The sequence below is a fragment of the Salvelinus namaycush genome, chromosome 17 (assembly GCF_016432855.1).
Source record: "Salvelinus namaycush isolate Seneca chromosome 17, SaNama_1.0, whole genome shotgun sequence".
NCBI classification, from domain to species: domain Eukaryota; kingdom Metazoa; phylum Chordata; class Actinopteri; order Salmoniformes; family Salmonidae; genus Salvelinus; species Salvelinus namaycush.
The window spans coordinates 23559290-23579844 of NC_052323.1; the positions used below are offsets into that span (position 1 = coordinate 23559290).

The 20555-nt window shown below is 47.2% G+C and overlaps 1 protein-coding gene across 1 annotated transcript in view; it reads right to left on the reverse strand.

Annotated features, from left to right (window-relative positions):
• Positions 1-5103: 5103 nt before the first annotated feature.
• Positions 5104-20555, reverse strand: part of LOC120062067 (storkhead-box protein 2-like) — a 68784-nt gene continuing 53332 nt past the window's right edge. Inside the window, exons 3-4 of the mRNA XM_039011874.1 lie at positions 7718-10097; positions 5104-5311 (exon numbers count right to left, since the gene is read on the reverse strand). Of these exons, the coding sequence (XP_038867802.1) occupies positions 5104-5311; positions 7718-10097 (2588 nt within the window). The remainder of the gene's footprint in view (positions 5312-7717; positions 10098-20555) is intronic.

Below are 20555 nucleotides of genomic sequence, written 5' to 3' on the forward strand. Positions count from 1 at the left end.
CAACATGATATAGTCATTCTGAATGACCTATACGTGCATCATTACAGACGTTGGTTGAATGGTGAGACATCTGCTACTTTGGGTACACAGAGTGAAATTCAGCAGCCTAGCAAGTTCAAGATTGGATTGTCAGTTTGAGGCCTAGAATTCTGATACATGGAAAAAACGTGTAGAACTTTACTTCAGAACATCTTAAGTTATGTGTAAGCAATTAAGCAGGCTAATCATATGACGATTAAGCCAAAATATGTTAGGATGTGGTTGATCTTGGTCGGCCCTCACATTGTTTTCACTGGGTTATGTTACAATCTGTGAGCACTAATTCAATTATTCACTCTCAACTCCTAGTAAACCCAAGATGTAGTGATTATATAATTTCCAAGCTCCAGAGATGTATTTTCCTGGCAGCGTAACAAAATACTGGAGGGACTTCACTCAACTTGGAATGACACAAAACAATGATAGACAAAATGCTATTAATAAAAATAATTTTTAAAACATAATTTGGAAGTTGTCAGAACCTGTCCAAAAGCAATTAAAGTGACCGAATGAAATCTAATGACCTACACTACACGGGCCTACACTACACTACACGGGTCATGCAGGAGTTTACACTACATTACCAAAAGTATGTGGACACCTGTTCGTCCAACATCTCATTCCAAAATCACGGGCATTAATATGGAGTTGGTCTCCTCTTTGCTGCTATTATATCCTCCACTCTTCTGGGAAGGCTTTCCACTAGATGTTGGAGCATTACTGTAGGGACTTGCTTCCATTCAGCCACAAGAGCATTAGTGAGGTCGGGCACTGATGTTGGGCGATTAGGCCTGGCTCGCAGTCGGCATTCCAATTCATCCCAAAGGTTTTCGATGGAGTTGAGGTCAGAGCTCTTTGCAGGCCAGTCAAGTTCTTCCACACCGATCTCGACAAACCATTTCTGTATGGACTTCGCTTTGTGCACGGGGGCATTGTCATGGTGAAACAGGAAAGGGCCTTCCCCGAACTGTTGCCACAAAGTTGGAAGCACAGAATCATCTAGAATGTCATTGTATGCTGTAGCGTTAAGATTTCACTTCACTGGAACTAAGGGAACCTAGCCTGAACCATGAAAAACAGCTCCAGACCATTATTCCTCCTCCACCAAACATTAGTTGGTACTATGCAATGGGGCTGGTAGCGTTCTCCAGGCATCCGCCAAACCAGTGCTCCCGCACATTGGCTAACTGGGCTATCTGCATTGTGTCCCACCTCCCGCCAACCCCTCCTTTTACGCTACTGCTACTTTCTGTTCATCATATATGCATAGTTACTTTAACCGTACATACTACCTCAATAAGCCTGACTAACCGGTGTCTGTATATAGCCTTGCTACTCTTATTTTCAAATGTATTTTTACTGTTTTATTTCTTTACTTACCTACACACACACATACCTTTTTTTCGCACTATTGGTAAGTAAGGATTTCACTGTAAGGTCTACTACACCTGTTGTATTCGGCGCACGTGAAAAATAAACTTTGATTTGAAACCCAAATTCGTCTGTCGGACTGCCAGATGGTGAAGCGTGACTTATCACTCCAGAGAACGTGTTTCCACTGCTCCAGAGTCCAATGGCGGCGAGCTTTACACCACTCCAGCCGACACTTGGTATTGCACAAGGTGATCTTAGGCTTGTGTGCGACTGCTCGGCCATGGAAACCCATGTCATAAAGCTCCCGACGAACAGTTCTTGTGCTGACATTGCTTCCAGAGGCAGTTTGGAACTCGGTAGTGAGTGCTGCAACAGAAGACAATTTTTACGTGCTTCAGCACTCGCCGGTCCAGTTCTGTGAGCTTGTGTGGCCTACCACTTCGCGGCTGAGCTGTTGTTGCTCCTAGACATTTTCACTTCACAATAACAACACTTACAGTTGACTGGGGCAGTTCTAGCAGGGCAGAAATGATGAACTGACTTATTGGGAAGGTGGCATTCTATGATGGTGCCATGTTGAAAGTCACTGAGCTTTTCAGTAAGACCATTCTACTGCCAATGTTTGTCTATGGAGATTGCATGGCTGTGTGCTCGATTCTCACTTCATACACCTGTCAGAAACGGGTGCGGCTGAAATAGCCGAATCCACTAATTTGAAGGGGTGTCCACATACTTTTGTATATATAGTGTACCTGTCTTATGAATTATTTAGGAACCCATATGTGGAGTGGATGGAGGTTGCTGAGAAGAACTAGTTTTGTTGTTGTAGCCAAATATTGAGGCAAGAACTCCATCTAGTGGAGATAGATTGCCGCTCAGATGTGGGTTATAGGTGCTTTAGCGTCATCTACCGGCGAAAACAAGTTATCAAGCCTCTTAGAGTAGCAGTGCTGATCTCGGATCAGGTCACCCTGGTCCATATCATCTTGTTCATTGTGATCTAAAAGGAAAACTGATCCCGAATCAGCAGCCCTACTCCGAGACACTGGTCTTCCATTAAATAAAGACATTCAAGACATATAACCAAACATGTTATTTTATTATCTTAAAAAGTAACAATCCCCAAAGGTTATATCACACACACTAGAACAACAGTAAACACCATGACTACACAAAAAGGGACTTAGATATTATAGACATAAAAAATCCCTCTTATTGTTGACATTATTTTACTAAGCATGACAGACCAAGATCATCTACAGTATGACATACCGTCACAATTAGAAACAACGTTATTGAACTCCATTATAAATCCGCAATGTTAAGGGAAGACATTTCATGGACTGTCAGAATTTCATATGAAATATTTTCAATATAAACAGAACATCCTTCTTGGATGGCTTTTACAGCAACCAGAGAACAGGCATTTATTTCAGTGCAAACATGACAATACAAGGCAGTCTTGGCTGCAATTCTCCCTTTTGATTTCAGAGGGAATTGATGATGTTGATCATTATTTGAAAAGAGCTCACAAAAATTGAAAATAGACCTTTTCAATGCGCTGTCATTGGACTGGAACTGTACTACCAAAGTGACAAGGTTGACACCACTCCCTTCATAGGCTCATCATCACACTGTATGAGACATGGATACTGATGGTACACAGTGCTGAGAGGACGGTGATGTATCCTACGGAAATGCTGTGCTATAAGAGGTCACCTTTGACCTTTGATATCCTTAACATCATTAAATAGAGGAGAGGAGAACCCCCCCCCCCTTCTAATCAAACCGCACACTGGGGGAAGTGAGAGTCAAAAAGTGAGAATTGCGTGAGAAGAACACCTCTAATAAACTCAGACAGAGAGAGGGGCTAAATAGTCAAGTAGCGCATACAGGTGAGCTCTGCTGTCGTGAGAATGACAATAGGAGAGTCAGTCCAGCACTTTGACATGGTCTTTGTGTGTGAGTCATTTCTAGGGCTTTTACATTGACATTCACAGGATACAGGCTGATGACAGTGATTTGTAAGAGGAGAGCCACTACTCTACTGTTGTGGAGGTAGTTGTATTAGAATCTGACAACATAGGGTAAAATATGAAAACAACTCAGAGGGGTGGAGAGAGAGGACTTTATCTGCCTCTATAAAGAGATATGACTGACCTTATCTGCCTCTATAAAGAGATAGGACTGACCTTATCTGCCTCTATAAAGAGATAGGACTGACCTTATCTGCCTCTATAAAGAGATATGACTGACCTTATCTGCCTCTATAAAGAGATATGACTGACCTTATCTGCCTCTATAAAGAGATAGGACTGACCTTATCTGCCTCTATAAAGAGAGAGGACTGACCTTATCTGCCTCTATAAAGGGGATGGTTTTCGACGTTGTCCATATTCAAAAGTCCCTTGTTAATTTGAACATCGAATGCATTCAACAGGAAAATACCACAGGTAATAGCACCAGGAATAGTGTGACATTTTTAATCCAATAAAAAGAAAAGTTAGGTTTCTCCATTGTTGGCCATGACTGCCGTGTAGTACTGCTTAGAAACTCAATCCCTGTCGGGCATTGAGGCCTTTCCTTAATCTGTATTTACAATGTACCAAAATGTGCTGAGAGACCTGATTCTATGTAAACATTAGCTCTAAGAGCCCAGTTCAAACACTTGGATTTTGTTATCTAGATTACAGCAGCGTCAGGGCTGGGTTCAGTACCATGGAACAGAGGGGTAGTCTGGCACACCAATAGTACCCTACAGAGAGAGGTTGGATGGACTGGACATGTTGCACTCCTAACATCACTAGGATAACATGTCACTTGAACCCTACGTAAGACTGTCATAATAATGTCATAGTATTATAAACCATAATGACAGCTGCTTATGTCACTTGACACAGTTATGACACAAACCATTACTCAGGTATGCTATTTGTCTAGATGTATGGCCAGACAATTAACAAGCCTAAACAACGGTTTCTGTTAGGACAGCTGTAAATCAGTCGTCATGAGCTGACATAACGGTTTATTACATGTTATATTATCATGATAGCATTATGTAGGCCTTATGGCAGAGGGGTCAGGTAAAGTCTAGCTAGCAGGGCTGTGTATGCATCGCATTGTGTCAAGAGCCTCATGTGAGCCAGCAGAGGGGGCTAAAGAGTATGTTTAAAAAGCTCAACAGCCACACATAGCCAAAAAATGGTAGGAGTGTAATTACGCGTGACCTGAGATTAGAAAATTTTACATTTGACACCAAAATAAATGACAGAATATCAACTGGCAGGTCAAAGTCAAATCAGTCACATGAAATAAATAAAAACTGCTCAGTAAAAACAAAAACCTAAAAAAGGACCTGTAGAATGACGTTTTTTTTCTTCTTCCAAGGTTTAGAATGGGATTGAAAAAGATCAATGCTTTTAAATATTTTTATAAATGTAATCTAAAGTGGTGTTACAATGTAGTGGTGAGTATCACAAATTCAAATATTACCCAACAGAAGATGAGGAAAACTAATCCAAAACCATTGCATGACAGATTGACAATGTAATACCAGTCGCTGAACGGGCTGGTGTGGTGTATGTTGTGTCAGCCAGTCTGGATACTATAACAGTCCCAGTGAGGTGGAGGAGCTGTACTCATCCAAACCCAACACCTCCCTCTTCATTTGATCTCCCTCTCCTGCCACTGTCACACACTGGTGATGGAGGCCAAACAGTTTGAGGGTTTCTGGAGTTTCTCGGGTTGGGTGGTAGGCGGTGGCTCTGGAATGGTCCGGAAGGTGAAAGGTGGACCGTTGCCCGTGGCGATTCCCAGGTGTCCGGGACTCAGAGCCAGGTTCTGACGTCTGTTGCTCTCCACGATGCTGGAGGTGTTTGAGGCCAGACTCTCTCGTGTGCTGAGCCAGGAAGAAGAGGAGAGGAAGGGAAAGAACAAAAAGAGAACAATAGAATGGTGAAGAGAATGAGGAGAAAGAAGGAGAGGTCCGAACACAGAAGCATGTTATGCTGCCTTCCCTTGTTTGTGTGGAATAGTGTGAGAGCAGAAAGTATCCGATTGATTGTTGACACATGTTGTCTATAAAGTTTTCCAGCTATAGGCAGCACTTATTGAGGTTAGGGAGTTCCCTTCAAGTAAATCAAAACTTGATATCCTCTCCATGTTAACCAGTAACTGCTGTAACCACTGTCCTGAGAGAGAGGGGGGGGGGTACAAAAGGTGAGAAGAAAAGATGGGGATAGCAAGAAGAACGAATGAGAGAAGAGTCATAAGATACATAACCTCTGGCAGATATAGACACTTATAAAGTGTGGTTCTCATTCATGGTTTGTCTGATGTTACAAACAATTCCATTGTAGAGAACATTACATTACTGATAATATTTAAGGTATTAATATCTGTATGACAAGATAGTTGTTTGGAATGGTGTCTTACTGATTTAGAGAGTAACAGCATGTCAAAAAAGTCTGATCATGCCTGTTTCTATCTTTTCACCGCAAGCTAGACCAGGTCACCCATGAAAGGTGGATGTGGTTCTCCTCACTGGCTCCATCTGCAGGCCAAGACTATGGGAGAGAGGGGTGGAGCAGAGCTGCCTGGGAGGGAGGGGCCAAAAGACCAAGTACTGTACATATGTGGACCAATGCCCTTTCAGTCACACAGGAGATTAGTGACATCTGTCCTGAAGAGCTCCACATGATCAGTAGTGTGATCCCAACCCAACAGAGTGGAAAACCACATCACACTTCTTATCACCGTTCTTCACAGGAAAATAAAATGACAAAGTCGTTAGAGGCTGGGAAATAGGCAACCGAATCTACAAAGAAGGGCCACCACTCCAACTCCAAGCCATTTCAAATCTGCAGCGGTCACTGTTTCCAGTTCCACAATCACTTCCATAAAAGGTTGCCCATCTTGTTTGAATAAGCTGGCTGAGGAGGCAGGTCAGTCTGCTGAGGAGGCAGGTCAGTCTGCTGAGGAGCATTATCTAGAGACAGCCAAACGTCTGCTGAATACAGAGACATTATTTTCCATTACTGGCCATGGGGGAGAGCGGGAGGCCGTGGCTGGAAACATGGTAGGGGCTGAGGGGAGGGGGAACTCAGCCAGAAAACAAATGAGCCGATGGTCCCAGAGGTTCTGAACTGCAAACCTAAGCGTGATACCAACCAATCAAAGACGAGCGGCGCTAGCGCGGGCATCCATCTTGTTTAGAGGCTGGAGCATGTGGTCGGGGTTAGACACAGGAAGACACATGTGACCCTAATGAAGCGTCACACACTCCCACTATGCCAGAGGGGCCCGGGTGAAAAGGATTTAGCAAAAACAGGCAGTGTTGTAATGCACAAAAGCTTTTGGGGGTTGCTATCTGTATAATGTAAGACCACAGTTTAATAGTCTTTAAAAACACCCGGAATACAATTCTTTACACAATTTGAAAGTACATTAAAAAACGGTGAGGTCCGTTCTTTGCGGTAAAGTAGATTCAGACATGCCCTAACGACTTAATCACATTTTGAACAAGTCTTTGTTTATAGTTATGGCTTTTAGGATTTAGAGGCTCAACTTTTCTGTTATGAGAAGAGAGAGCTGTGTGTCAGCTGAGACAGTTGTGACCCGACAGATGAACCATGCACACTGTGACAGAGAGAGGCCTGAGCTGAGGGACTCCCCCTTTCTCTCTCTACCACCGATGAATATCAAAATCCTCCAAAACCTCCAGACTGTATGTTGCTTATGGGACCAAAAAAGGTAATACTTTGTCGGCTGAAGGTAAAGCCATGTGAATGGTTGCCGTAATGGACATATTTCAGTGACAGACACCATGTATCACGAGAAAAAAAAACTCCACAAAAACACAGATGTCGGCTTACGCTCAAGTGATCCACTAAGACACTCAGAAGAATACCACAGTTCAAATGAACGTGAATCATTGAGGGAAGCACAGACATCAGAAAGAAACAAAGCAAACCAAATCCATTCAGAGCAAAAATGTTGTTTTGTAAACAGAAAAGCAAAAGTTCACATGGATGAGAGGCAATTATGGAATTGGGGAACATTGGAAACTCCTATTCTGTCTCTTCTACGGGGCTATAACCATGATAGGTTGTACTTCAGATTCACTAGAATCAACAGCACCATATGGAATAATATTACCAGTCCATTATGTTCTCATGTGAGAACAATAATCCCACCATTAGTCTATTCACAGAATAAGAAGCCATCCCTCTCATGACCACCGACCACACAAACAGAGAGGCTGAGTGAGTGTGTGAGTGTGTTGTTGTCACCCGACGAGGCTTACCGTGGAGAGTTAAATCCACTGTCCACTGTAACACTACTGCTGTCCATGCTGTCCAGCCTGGCTGAGTGGGCTGACTGCTGGCTCTGGTTGTTGTGCTCACTCTCCTTGGGGTTGGGGAAGGTCAGGTTCCTCTCAAACCTGCGCTGGAGGTCCCTCTCCTTCTCCCGCTCCAGCAGCCACTGCATGGTACCCCCCCCTCCCCCTCCGACCCCACCACAGCCCTCTGGGGACTTCGGCTCCTGCTCTGCCTGCTTGGCTGAGGCGGCGTCCTCCAGCTCGTCGTCATCAGACACGTTGTAGTAGTCGAAGGAGGCTTCCCCGGCCGGGCACGAGCCAGCCTGCTCCATCCCTGAGGGGCCAGAGGAGGGGGGCCGGGGCACAGCTAGCTGGGGGCCCGGCTGCTCAAAGTGCTCCTGGCTGTCCAGCACCTCGGCCGACGACATGACCGGGGTCTTCCTCAGCGTGCTCGACCTGGAGTAGCTACCGTCCCCGTAGCCGCTGGGCAGCGTGTTGGGCGGAGGTTTGAACAGAGTGTCTTTGCTGAAGATGTCCTTCCTCCTGTCCATGCTACCAGAGTTGGTGTTGTGGTGCTGTACTGAACGGCCATTTGGCAAAGGCTCAGGCATCTGGCAGGGCATGGGCAAACTAACACCGTTCTGTCCCTTTGTAGTGTCCTCTTTGTACTCTGGGGGATGAGGGGTCTGTCTGTCGGACGAACAGCCCACCTTCACCTTAGGTAAGCTATCGTGATTGGGTTTTCCTAAGGGACTAGGGGTAGTGAGGACCGCCTCAGTGGATGCATTGCACTGGAAATAGTCCTCAGCCATGTGTTTAGGAGAATAAGCCTTCTGGCTGTCGTAGGCAGGTAAACGGTCTCTACTTTTGTTATTTTCAAGTGTTCTCCCTCCGTCGGGCCCACAGGGGTCAGGGGTTAACTTAGCAGCAGGGGGTGTGGCCAACTTAGCAGCAGGGGGCGTGGCCCGCGAGTGGGAGTACTGGGAGGCCTGGGCTGAGGCCCTCAAGGTCCCGTCATCGGTGTAGTAGCGGCTCCTGTCTCTGTCCCTCTCATCAGGGCTGCGCTCAAAGTAGTCCGGGGGCCCAATCTGCCCGGCCCCGAGAGGCCCTTTGGAGTTGTCCATTGAGCGGGACCGCTCTTTGGCCTTGTTGTCCGAGCGCTCGTTGCGCGACTTCCTCTCCTGCGTGTGGCTGTGGCTGCGGTGCACCTTGGAGTGGGACGGCCCGTGCGAGGGCTCGGGGAAGGGCATCTCCGTCCTCCTCTTGGCCAGCTCTCCCGACACGTCCCACTCTGGGGTGATGGGCAGGTGGGACTCCATGATGTTTGGGTTGCTGTGGGCCAGGTGTCGGGCACGGCTGCGCTCCATGGAGAAGGAGGCATCCCGTGGCGAGCGAGCCAGGGAGGAGCTGTAAGCCCGGTAGTCCCTCTCAGCCCCCAGGTCCAGGTTGGATCCCTCAGAGGGGTCTCCCCGGGAGGCGCGGGTCTTACTGTGGGAGCGTGACGGCTTACCTTGGGGCTTGCGGTGTCCGCGGCTCCTCCTGCTGCGTGCGCTGTGCTGGGCTGACGAGCTGGCCTTGCTCCTCTGAGCCCTCTCCTCCTCCAGCCTCTTCATCACGGCTGTGTGTCTAGCCACGTTTTCCACGGTCAGGTCCGGGTTGATCCGCCTGATGATCTCCATCTCCACGTCGCGCGGCACGGCCGTGGGCGTCTCCTCGTCCCGCAGAGGCCACTCCTCCGGGGGGAACTGGGCCGAGAAGGTGGTCAGCTGCTTGGTCTTGTCCTTCTTGAAGCTCAGCCGGAACAGCTTGAGGCCAAACTTCTTGGACTGCTTCTCCCCGCTGCTGCCCCCCTCACGGTGCTTGGTCAGGGTGTCCGACTTGAAGGGGAAGCTCAGGGTGCTCCGGGTCTTCTCTGTGGAGGTAGGCTGGGGCTGGGTCTGTGTGGGTGTGTGAGGGGAGTGGGGTGAGTGAGGGGAGTGGGGAGAGTAGGCCTCTCGGTGCTCCTTAGGGGACTTCCTGGTGAGGGTGGTGTGGTGGCTGGGGGGGTCGTCACGGTAACTATTATAGGAGTCTCCATGGTTCTTAGGATGGGACCTGTCCCTGACACAGCCAGAAGTGGAAGGGGTGATGGTTCCAGAGAGGGGGGAGGTACACTGTTGCTGTTGTTGTTGTTGTTGCTGCTGGCGGTCAGGTATCCTCTCATCCAGGTGGTACCATTTGGAGCTGGTCCTGATGAGAGAGGGCGTGATGAAGTAGGTCTGGGGCGTGACGATGAAGTAGCCCTCTGGTGTCGGGTAGATCTTCCTCTCCCGGACCAGCATACTCAGCGTGTGGTGGAGAATCTCTGCTGTCGGCGTGGGCACACCTAGACAACGACACGGATAGGAACATGTCAGAAATGTCAAACATAACATTCTGGATGCGTCCCAAATGGAACCTTATTCCCTGTGAAGTGCACTATAATCATCTGGTGTATGCATCATTAGTGATATTATCATATATAACAGCATTGAATGTTCATTACTCCGCTACAGATGAGCTATGATTGTATAAACCAATCCATCGATCATGAAAACTGTCATTCCCTCAATACATCAACCATATGGCGGATGTGGATCTGTCTGATGGTAATCTGACTGTACAGGTTGTTACAGGTTGTTATTGCTTGTTACAGCATTTCGCTACACCCGCAATAACATCTGCTAAACATGCGTATGTGACAAATAAAATTTGATTTGATTTGTAGCTTGTTACAGCTTGTTATGGGTTGTTATAGCTTGTTACATGTTTTTATAACTTGTTATGGGTATACAAAACATGTCTTCACTGTCTGATCAGCCCTGTTGGGAAGCAGTAAGCCGGTGACACGTACTATGTCCCAAATGGCACCCTATTCCTTATATAGTGCACTACATTTGAATAAGGTGCCATTTGGGACACACATAGAGAGTGCAGCAGTAGCAACTCCCCATCCACTCCTCCATGCCATTCACATCACAGTATAGTACCGTACAGTATAGTACAGTATAGTCCAGTATAGTACAATATATTCCAGTATAGTCCAGTATAGTCTAGTACATTACAGTATAGTACAGTATAGTCCAGTATAGTACAATATATTCCAGTATAGTCCACTATAGTCTAGTACATTACAGTATGTTATAGTATAGAACAGTACATTACAGTATAGCCCAGTACAGTCCAGTACATTACAGTATAGTATGTTATAGTATAGTACAGTATAGAACAGTACATTACAGTATAGTACAGTATAGTATGTTATATTACATTACAGTATAGTACAGTATAGTATGTTATAGTATAGTACAGTATAGAATAGAATAGTACATTACAGTATAGTACAGTATAGAACAGTACAGCACAGTATAGTATAGTATGTTATAGTACAGTATAGAACAGTACAGTACAGTATAGTACAGTATGTTATAGTATAGTCCAGTACATTACAGTACAGTATAGTATGTTATAGTACAGTATGTTATAGTATAGTACATTATAGAACAGAACAGTATAGTCCAGTATAGTATGTTATAGTATAGTACAGTATAGAACAGAACAGTATAGTACAGTACAGTGCTGAGCTGCTTCACTTCACTGGAGATAGTATTACTCACAGTTACATCATGGTGCCCTTTCAGCCCGGCCAGCGTGATGCAATCCCACCAGCCATCCCACCAGCCAATCAGCCAGCCAGCCATTCAGCCAGCCATTCAGCCAGCCATTCAGCCAGCCAGCCATTCAGCCAGCCAGCCGCATATGCAGGCTGAGGCTGCAGCAAAACACAGGCAGGCGAGGCAGCGAGCGGTCATACCCACCTCAGACACACACGCAGCAGACCGCCCCACCACGACTACACTCTTCCCATACCAATAAAACCTGCTCCCATTCTCACACACACACCCACACATAGAATAGCTTCACTACAATACTTGGCATGTGATAGGGAAAGGCAACTATTGTGTCTGTAATTTAAAAATTTAAAAATGTATTTTATTTCACCTTTATTTAACCAGGTAAGCTAGTTGAGAACAAGTTCTCATTTATAACTGCGACCTGGCCAAGATAAAGCAAAGCAGTGCGACAAAAACAACAACACAGTTACACATGGAATAAACAAGCGTACAGTCAATAACACAATAGAAAAAAAGAAAGTCTATATACAGTGTGTGCAAATGGCGTGAGGAGGTAGGCAATAAATAGGCCATAGTAGCGAAGTAATTACAATTTAGAAGATTAACACTGGAGTGATAAATGAGCAGATGATGATGTGCAAGTAGAGATACTGGTGTGCAAAAGAGCAGAAAAGTAAAAAAACAAACAATATGGGGGATGAGGTAGGTAGATTGGGTGGGTTATTTACAGATGGACTATGTACAGCTGCAGCGATCGGTAAGCTGCTCAGATAGCGGATGTTTAAAGTTAGTGAGGGAAATATAAATCTCCAGCTTTAGCGATTTTTGCAATTCGTTCCAGTCACTGGCAGCAGAGAACTGGAAGGAAAGGCGGACAAATTAGGAATTGGCTTTGGGGGTGACCAGTGAAATATACCTGCTAGAGCGCGTGCTACGGGTGGGTGTTGTTATCGTGACCAGTGAGCTGAGATAAGGCGGAGCTTTACCTAGCATAGACTTATAGATGACCTGGAGCCAGTGGGTCTGGCGACGAATATGTAGCGAGGGCCAGCTGACTAGAGCATACAGGTCTCGGTGGTGGGTGGTATAAGGGGCTTTGGTAACAAAACGGATGGCACTGTGATAGACTACATCCAGTTTGCTGAGTAGAGTATTGGAAGCTATTTTGTAGATGACATTGCCGAAGTCGAGGATCGGTAGGATAGTCAGTTTTACTAGGGTATGTTTGGCGACGTGAGTGAAAGAGGCTTTGTTGCGAAATAGAAAGCCGATTCTAGATTTGATTTTGGATTGGAGATGTTTAATATGAGTCTGGAAGGAGAGTTTACAGTCTAGCCAGACACCTAGGTATTTGTAGTTGTCCACATATTCTAGGTCCGAACCGTCCAGGGTAGTAATGCTAGTCGTGCAGCGAACCGTTGAAAAGCATGCGTTTGGTTTTTACTAGCGTTTAAGAGCAGTTGGAGGCCACGGAAGGAATGTTGTATGGCACTGAAGCTCGTTTGGAGGTTAGTTAACACAGTGTCCAAAGAAGGGCCAGATATATACAGAATGGTGTCGTCTGCGTAGAGGTGGATCAAGGAATCACCCGCAGCAAGAGCGACATCATTGATATATACAGAGAAAAGAGTCGGCCCGAGAATTGAACCCTGTGGTACCCCCATAGAGACTGCCAGAGGTCCGAACAACAGGCCCTCTGATTTGACACACTGAACTCTATCAGAGAAGTAGTTGGTGAACCAGGCGAGGCAGTCATTTGAGAAACCAAGGCTATTGAGTCTGCCGATAAGAATACGGTGATTGACAGAGTAGAAAGCCTAGGCCAGGTCGATGAAGACAGCTGCACAGTACTAATACAAGTACAATACAGGTCTACTGTCACGGAACCATAGAAAGGGATTATTTAAACAGTCATACATCCCTAAAATGAACTGACTAAATATGCTCCCTGCTGAATTAAATCAATGTTAACAGTCTAAAATAGGATAATACATTCCTAGATTCAGCTTAGGAACTGAGTAATGGGACTAAAGGGAAACAGTGTAGATTGAGGGAACAACTTATTGTGGTGCGTAAGTTGAGGGGACAGGTTATTGTGGTGCAAGTTGAAGGGACTGGTTATTGTGGTGCGTAAGTTGAGGGGACAGGTTATGGTGGTGTGTAAGTTGAGGGGACAGGTTATGGTGGTGTGTAAGTTGAGGGGACAGGTTATGGTGGTGTGTAAGTTGAGGGGACTGGTTATTGTGGTGCGTAAGTTGAGGGGACAGGTTATTGTGGTGCGTAAGTTGAGGGGACAGGTTATTGTGGTGCGTAAGTTGAGGGGACAGGTTATTGTGGTGCGTAAGTTGAGGGGACAGGTTATGGTGGTGCGTAAGTTGAGGGGACAGGTTATGGTGGTGCGTAAGTTGAGGGGACAGGTTATGGTGGTGTGTAAGTTGAGGGGACAGGTTATGGTGGTGTGTAAGTTGAGGGGACAGGTTATTGTGGTGCGTAAGTTGAGGGGACAGGTTATTGTGGTGCAAGTTGAGGGGACTGGTTATGGTGGTGCGTAAGTTGAGGGGACAGGTTATGGTGGTGCGTAAGTTGAGGGGACAGGTTATTGTGGTGCGTAAGTTGAGGGGACAGGTTATGGTGGTGCGTAAGTTGAGGGGACTGGTTATTGTGGTGCGTAAATTGAGGGGACAGGTTATGGTGGTGCGTAAGTTGAGGGGACAGGTTATGGTGGTGTGTAAGTTGAGGGGACTGGTTATTGTGGTGCGTAAGTTGAGGGGACTGGTTATTGTGGTGCGTAAGTTGAGGGGACTGGTTATTGTGGTGCGTAAGTTGAGGGGACAGGTTATGGTGGTGTGTAAGTTGAGGGGACTGGTTATTGTGGTGCGTAAGTTGAGGGGACAGGTTATGGTGGTGTGTAAGTTGAAGGGACTGGTTATTGTGGTGCGTAAGTTGAGGGGACAGGTTATTGTGGTGCAAGTTGAGGGGACAGGTTATGGTGGTGCGTAAGTTGAGGGGACTGGTTATTGTGGTGCGTAAGTTGAGGGGACAGGTTATTGTGGTGCGTAAGTTGAGGGGACAGGTTATTGTGGTGCAAGTTGAGGGGACAGGTTATGGTGGTGCGTAAGTTGAGGGGACTGGTTATTGTGGTGCGTAAGTTGAAGGGACTGGTTATTGTGGTGCGTAAGTTGAGGGGACAGGTTATGGTGGTGCGTAAGTTGAGGGGACAGGTTATTGTGGTGCAAGTTGAGGGGACTGGTTATTGTGGTGCGTAAGTTGAGGGGACAGGTTATTGTGGTGCGTAAGTTGAGGGGACAGGTTATGGTGGTGTGTAAGTTGAGGGGACTGGTTATTGTGGTGTAAGTTGAGGGGACTGGTTATGGTGGTGTGTAAGTTGAGGGGACTGGTTATTGTGGTGCAAGTTGAGGGGACAGGTTATGGTGGTGTGTAAGTTGAGGGGACTGGTTATTGTGGTGCGTAAGTTGAGGGGACAGGTTATTGTGGTGCAAGTTGAGGGGACTGGTTATTGTGGTGCAAGTTGAGGGGACAGGTTATTGTGGTGCAAGTTGAGGGGACAGGTTATGGTGGTGTGTAAGTTGAGGGGACTGGTTATTGTGGTGCGTAAGTTGAGGGGACTGGTTATTGTGGTGCAAGTTGAGGGGACAGGTTATGGTGGTGCGTAAGTTGAGGGGACTGGTTATTGTGGTGCGTAAGTTGAGGGGACAGGTTATTGTGGTGCGTAAGTTGAGGGGACAGGTTATTGTGGTGCAAGTTGAGGGGACAGGTTATGGTGGTGCGTAAGTTGAGGGGACTGGTTATTGTGGTGCGTAAGTTGAAGGGACTGGTTATTGTGGTGCGTAAGTTGAGGGGACAGGTTATTGTGGTGTGTAAGTTGAGGGGACAGGTTATGGTGGTGTGTAAGTTGAGGGGACAGGTTATGGTGGTGTGTAAGTTGAGGGGACAGGTTATGGTGGTGTGTAAGTTGAGGGGACAGGTTATTGTGGTGCGTAAGTTGAGGGGACAGGTTATTGTGGTGCAAGTTGAGGGGACAGGTTATGGTGGTGTGTAAGTTGAGGGGACTGGTTATTGTGGTGCGTAAGTTGAGGGGACAGGTTATGGTGGTGTGTAAGTTGAGGGGACAGGTTATTGTGGTGCGTAAGTTGAGGGGACAGGTTATTGTGGTGCAAGTTGAGGGGACAGGTTATGGTGGTGTGTAAGTTGAGGGGACTGGTTATTGTGGTGCGTAAGTTGAGGGGACAGGTTATGGTGGTGCGTAAGTTGAGGGGACTGGTTATTGTGGTGCGTAAATTGAGGGGACAGGTTATGGTGGTGCGTAAGTTGAGGGGACAGGTTATGGTGGTGTGTAAGTTGAGGGGACTGGTTATTGTGGTGCGTAAGTTGAGGGGACTGGTTATTGTGGTGCGTAAGTTGAGGGGACTGGTTATTGTGGTGCGTAAGTTGAGGGGACAGGTTATGGTGGTGTGTAAGTTGAGGGGACTGGTTATTGTGGTGCGTAAGTTGAGGGGACAGGTTATGGTGGTGTGTAAGTTGAGGGGACTGGTTATTGTGGTGCGTAAGTTGAGGGGACAGGTTATTGTGGTGCAAGTTGAGGGGACAGGTTATGGTGGTGCGTAAGTTGAGGGGACTGGTTATTGTGGTGCGTAAGTTGAGGGGACAGGTTATTGTGGTGCGTAAGTTGAGGGGACAGGTTATTGTGGTGCAAGTTGAGGAGACAGGTTATGGTGGTGCGTAAGTTGAGGGGACTGGTTATTGTGGTGCGTAAGTTGAAGGGACTGGTTATTGTGGTGCGTAAGTTGAGGGGACAGGTTATGGTGGTGCGTAAGTTGAGGGGACAGGTTATAGTGGTGTGTAAGTTGAGGGGACTGGTTATTGTAGTGCAAGTTGAGGGGACAGGTTATGGTGGTGTGTAAGTTGAGGGGACAGGTTATGGTGGTGTGTAAGTTGAAGGGACTGGTTATTGTGGTGCGTAAGTTGAGGGGACAGGTTATGGTGGTGTGTAAGTTGAAGGGACAGGTTATGGTGGTGTGTAAGTTGAAGGGACTGGTTATTGTGGTGTAAGTTGAGGGGACTGGTTATTGTGGTGTAAGTTGAGGGGACAGGTTATTGTGGTGCGTAAGTTGAGGGGACAGGTTATTGTGGTGCAAGTTGAGGGGACAGGTTATGGTGGTGCGTAAGTTGAGGGGACTGGTTATTGTGATGCGTAAGTTGAAGGGACTGGTTATTGTGGTGCGTAAGTTGAGGGGACAGGTTATGGTGGTGCGTAAGTTGAGGGGACAGGTTATAGTGGTGTGTAAGTTGAGGGGACTGGTTATTGTAGTGCAAGTTGAGGGGACAGGTTATGGTGGTGTGTAAGTTGAGGGGACAGGTTATGGTGGTGTGTAAGTTGAAGGGACTGGTTATTGTGGTGCGTAAGTTGAGGGGACAGGTTATGGTGGTGTGTAAGTTGAAGGGACAGGTTATGGTGGTGTGTAAGTTGAAGGGACTGGTTATTGTGGTGTAAGTTGAGGGGACTGGTTATTGTGGTGTAAGTTGAGGGGACAGGTTATTGTGGTGCGTAAGTTGAGGGGACAGGTTATGGTGGTGTGTAAGTTGAAGGGACAGGTTATGGTGGTGTGTAAGTTGAAGGGACTGGTTATTGTGGTGTAAGTTGAGGGGACTGGTTATGGTGGTGTGTAAGTTGAGGGGACTGGTTATTGTGGTGCAAGTTGAGGGGACAGGTTATGGTGGTGTGTAAGTTGAGGGGACAGGTTATGGTGGTGCGTAAGTTGAGGGGACAGGTTATTGTGGTGCAAGTTGAGGGGACTGGTTATTGTGGTGCGTAAGTTGAGGGGACAGGTTATTGTGGTGCGTAAGTTGAGGGGACAGGTTATGGTGGTGTGTAAGTTGAGGGGACTGGTTATTGTGGTGTAAGTTGAGGGGACTGGTTATGGTGGTGTGTAAGTTGAGGGGACTGGTTATTGTGGTGCAAGTTGAGGGGACAGGTTATGGTGGTGTGTAAGTTGAGGGGACTGGTTATTGTGGTGCGTAAGTTGAGGGGACTGGTTATTGTGGTGCAAGTTGAGGGGACTGGTTATTGTGGTGCAAGTTGAGGGGACAGGTTATTGTGGTGCAAGTTGAGGGGACAGGTTATTGTGGTGCAAGTTGAGGGGACAGGTTATGGTGGTGTGTAAGTTGAGGGGACTGGTTATTGTGGTGCGTAAGTTGAGGGGACTGGTTATTGTGGTGCGTAAGTTGAGGGGACTGGTTATTGTGGTGCGTAAGTTGAGGGGACAGGTTATTGTGGTGCAAGTTGAGGGGACAGGTTATGGTGGTGCGTAAGTTGAGGGGACTGGTTATTGTGGTGCGTAAGTTGAGGGGACAGGTTATGGTGGTGCGTAAGTTGAGGGGACAGGTTATTGTGGTGCGTAAGTTGAGGGGACAGGTTATGGTGGTGTGTAAGTTGAGGGGACTGGTTATTGTGGTGTAAGTTGAGGGGACTGGTTATGGTGGTGTGTAAGTTGAGGGGACTGGTTATTGTGGTGCAAGTTGAGGGGACAGGTTATGGTGGTGTGTAAGTTGAGGGGACTGGTTATTGTGGTGCGTAAGTTGAGGGGACTGGTTATTGTGGTGCAAGTTGAGGGGACTGGTTATTGTGGTGCAAGTTGAGGGGACAGGTTATTGTGGTGCAAGTTGAGGGGACAGGTTATTGTGGTGCAAGTTGAGGGGACAGGTTATGGTGGTGTGTAAGTTGAGGGGACTGGTTATTGTGGTGCGTAAGTTGAGGGGACTGGTTATTGTGGTGCGTAAGTTGAGGGGACTGGTTATTGTGGTGCGTAAGTTGAGGGGACAGGTTATTGTGGTGCAAGTTGAGGGGACAGGTTATGGTGGTGCGTAAGTTGAGGGGACTGGTTATTGTGGTGCGTAAGTTGAGGGGACAGGTTATTGTGGTGCGTAAGTTGAGGGGACAGGTTATTGTGGTGCAAGTTGAGGGGACAGGTTATGGTGGTGCGTAAGTTGAGGGGACAGGTTATGGTGGTGCGTAAGTTGAGGGGACTGGTTATGGTGGTGCGTAAGTTGAGGGGACAAGTTATAGTGGTGTGTAAGTTGAGGGGACTGGTTATTGTAGTGCAAGTTGAGGGGACAGGTTATGGTGGTGTGTAAGTTGAGGGGACAGGTTATGGTGGTGTGTAAGTTGAGGGGACAGGTTATGGTGGTGTGTAAGTTGAAGGGACTGGTTATTGTGGTGCGTAAGTTGAGGGGACAGGTTATGGTGGTGTGTAAGTTGAAGGGACAGGTTATGGTGGTGTGTAAGTTGAAGGGACTGGTTATGGTGGTGTGTAAGTTGAGGGGACTGGTTATTGTGGTACAAGTTGAGGGGACAGGTTATGGTGGTGTGTAAGTTGAGGGGACAGGTTATGGTGGTGCGTAAGTTGAGGGGACAGGTTATTGTGGTGCAAGTTGAGGGGACTGGTTATTGTGGTGCAAGTTGAGGGGACAGGTTATTGTGGTGCAAGTTGAGGGGACAGGTTATGGTGGTGCGTAAGTTGAGGGGACTGGTTATTGTGGTGCGTAAGTTGAGGGGACAGGTTATGGTGGTGTGTAAGTTGAGGGGACTGGTTATTGTGGTGCAAGTTGAGGGGACAGGTTATGGTGGTGTGTAAGTTGAGGGGACTGGTTATTGTGGTGCGTAAGTTGAGGGGACAGGTTATTGTGGTGCAAGTTGAGGGGACAGGTTATGGTGGTGTGTAAGTTGAGGGGACAGGTTATGGTGGTGCTTAAGTTGAGGGGACTGGTTATTGTGGTGCGTAAGTTGAGGGGACAGGTTATGGTGGTGCAAGTTGAGGGGACAGGTTATGGTGGTGTGTAAGTTGAGGGGACAGGTTATTGTGGGGCAAGTTGAGGGGACTGGTTATTGTGGTGCGTAAGTTGAGGGGACAGGTTATGGTGGTGTGTAAGTTGAGGGGACAGGTTATGGTGGTGTGTAAGTTGAGGGGACTGGTTATTGTGGTGCAAGTTGAGGGGACAGGTTATGGTGGTGTGTAAGTTGAGGGGACAGGTTATGGTGGTGTGTAAGTTGAGGGGACTGGTTATTGTGGTGCGTAAGTTGAGGGGAGAGGTTATGGTGGTGTGTAAGTTGAGGGGACTGGTTATTGTGGTGCAAGTTGAGGGGACAGGTTATGGTGGTGTGTAAGTTGAGGGGACAGGTTATGGTGGTGTGTAAGTTGAAAGGACTGGTTATGGTGGTGTGTAAGTTGAGGGGACAGGTTATGGTGGTGTGTAAGTTGAGGGGACTGGTTATGGTGGTGTGTAAGTTGAGGGGACAGGTTATGGTGGTGCAAGTTGAGGGGACAGGTTATGGTGGTGTGTAAATTGAAGGGACAGGTTATGGTGGTGCGTAAGTTGAGGGGACTGGTTATTGTGGTGTGTAAGTTGAGGGGACTGGTTATTGTGGTGTGTAAATTGAAGGGACAGGTTATGGTGGTGCGTAAGTTGAGGGGACTGGTTATTGTGGTGTGTAAGTTGAGGGGACTGGTTATTGTGGTGCGTAAGTTGAGGGGACAGGTTATTGTGGTGTGTAAGTTGAGGGGACAGGTTATGGTGGTGCGTAAGTTGAGGGGACAGGTTATTGTGGTGCAAGTTGAGGGGACAGGTTATGGTGGTGCGTAAGTTGAGGGGACAGGTTATGGTGGTGTGTAAGTTGAGGGGACTGGTTATTGTGGTGCGTAAGTTGAGGGGACAGGTTATGGTGGTGTGTAAGTTGAGGGGACAGGTTATGGTGGTGCGTAAGTTGAGGGGACAGGTTATGGTGGTGTGTAAGTTGAAGGGACAGGTTATGGTGGTGTGTAAATTGAGGGGACTGGTTATTGTGGTGCGTAAGTTGAGGGGACAGGTTATGGTGGTGTGTAAGTTGAGGGGACTGGTTATTGTGGTGCGTAAGTTGAGGGGACAGGTTATGGTGGTGTGTAAGTTGAGGGGACAGGTTATGGTGATGCGTAAGTTGAGGGGACAGGTTATGGTGGTGCGTAAGTTGAGGGGACTGGTTATTGTGGTGCGTAAGTTGAGGGGACAGGTTATGGTGGTGCAAGTTGAGGGGACTGGTTATGGTGGTGTGTAAGTTGAGGGGACAGGTTATTGTGGGGCAAGTTGAGGGGACTGGTTATTGTGGTGCGTAAGTTGAG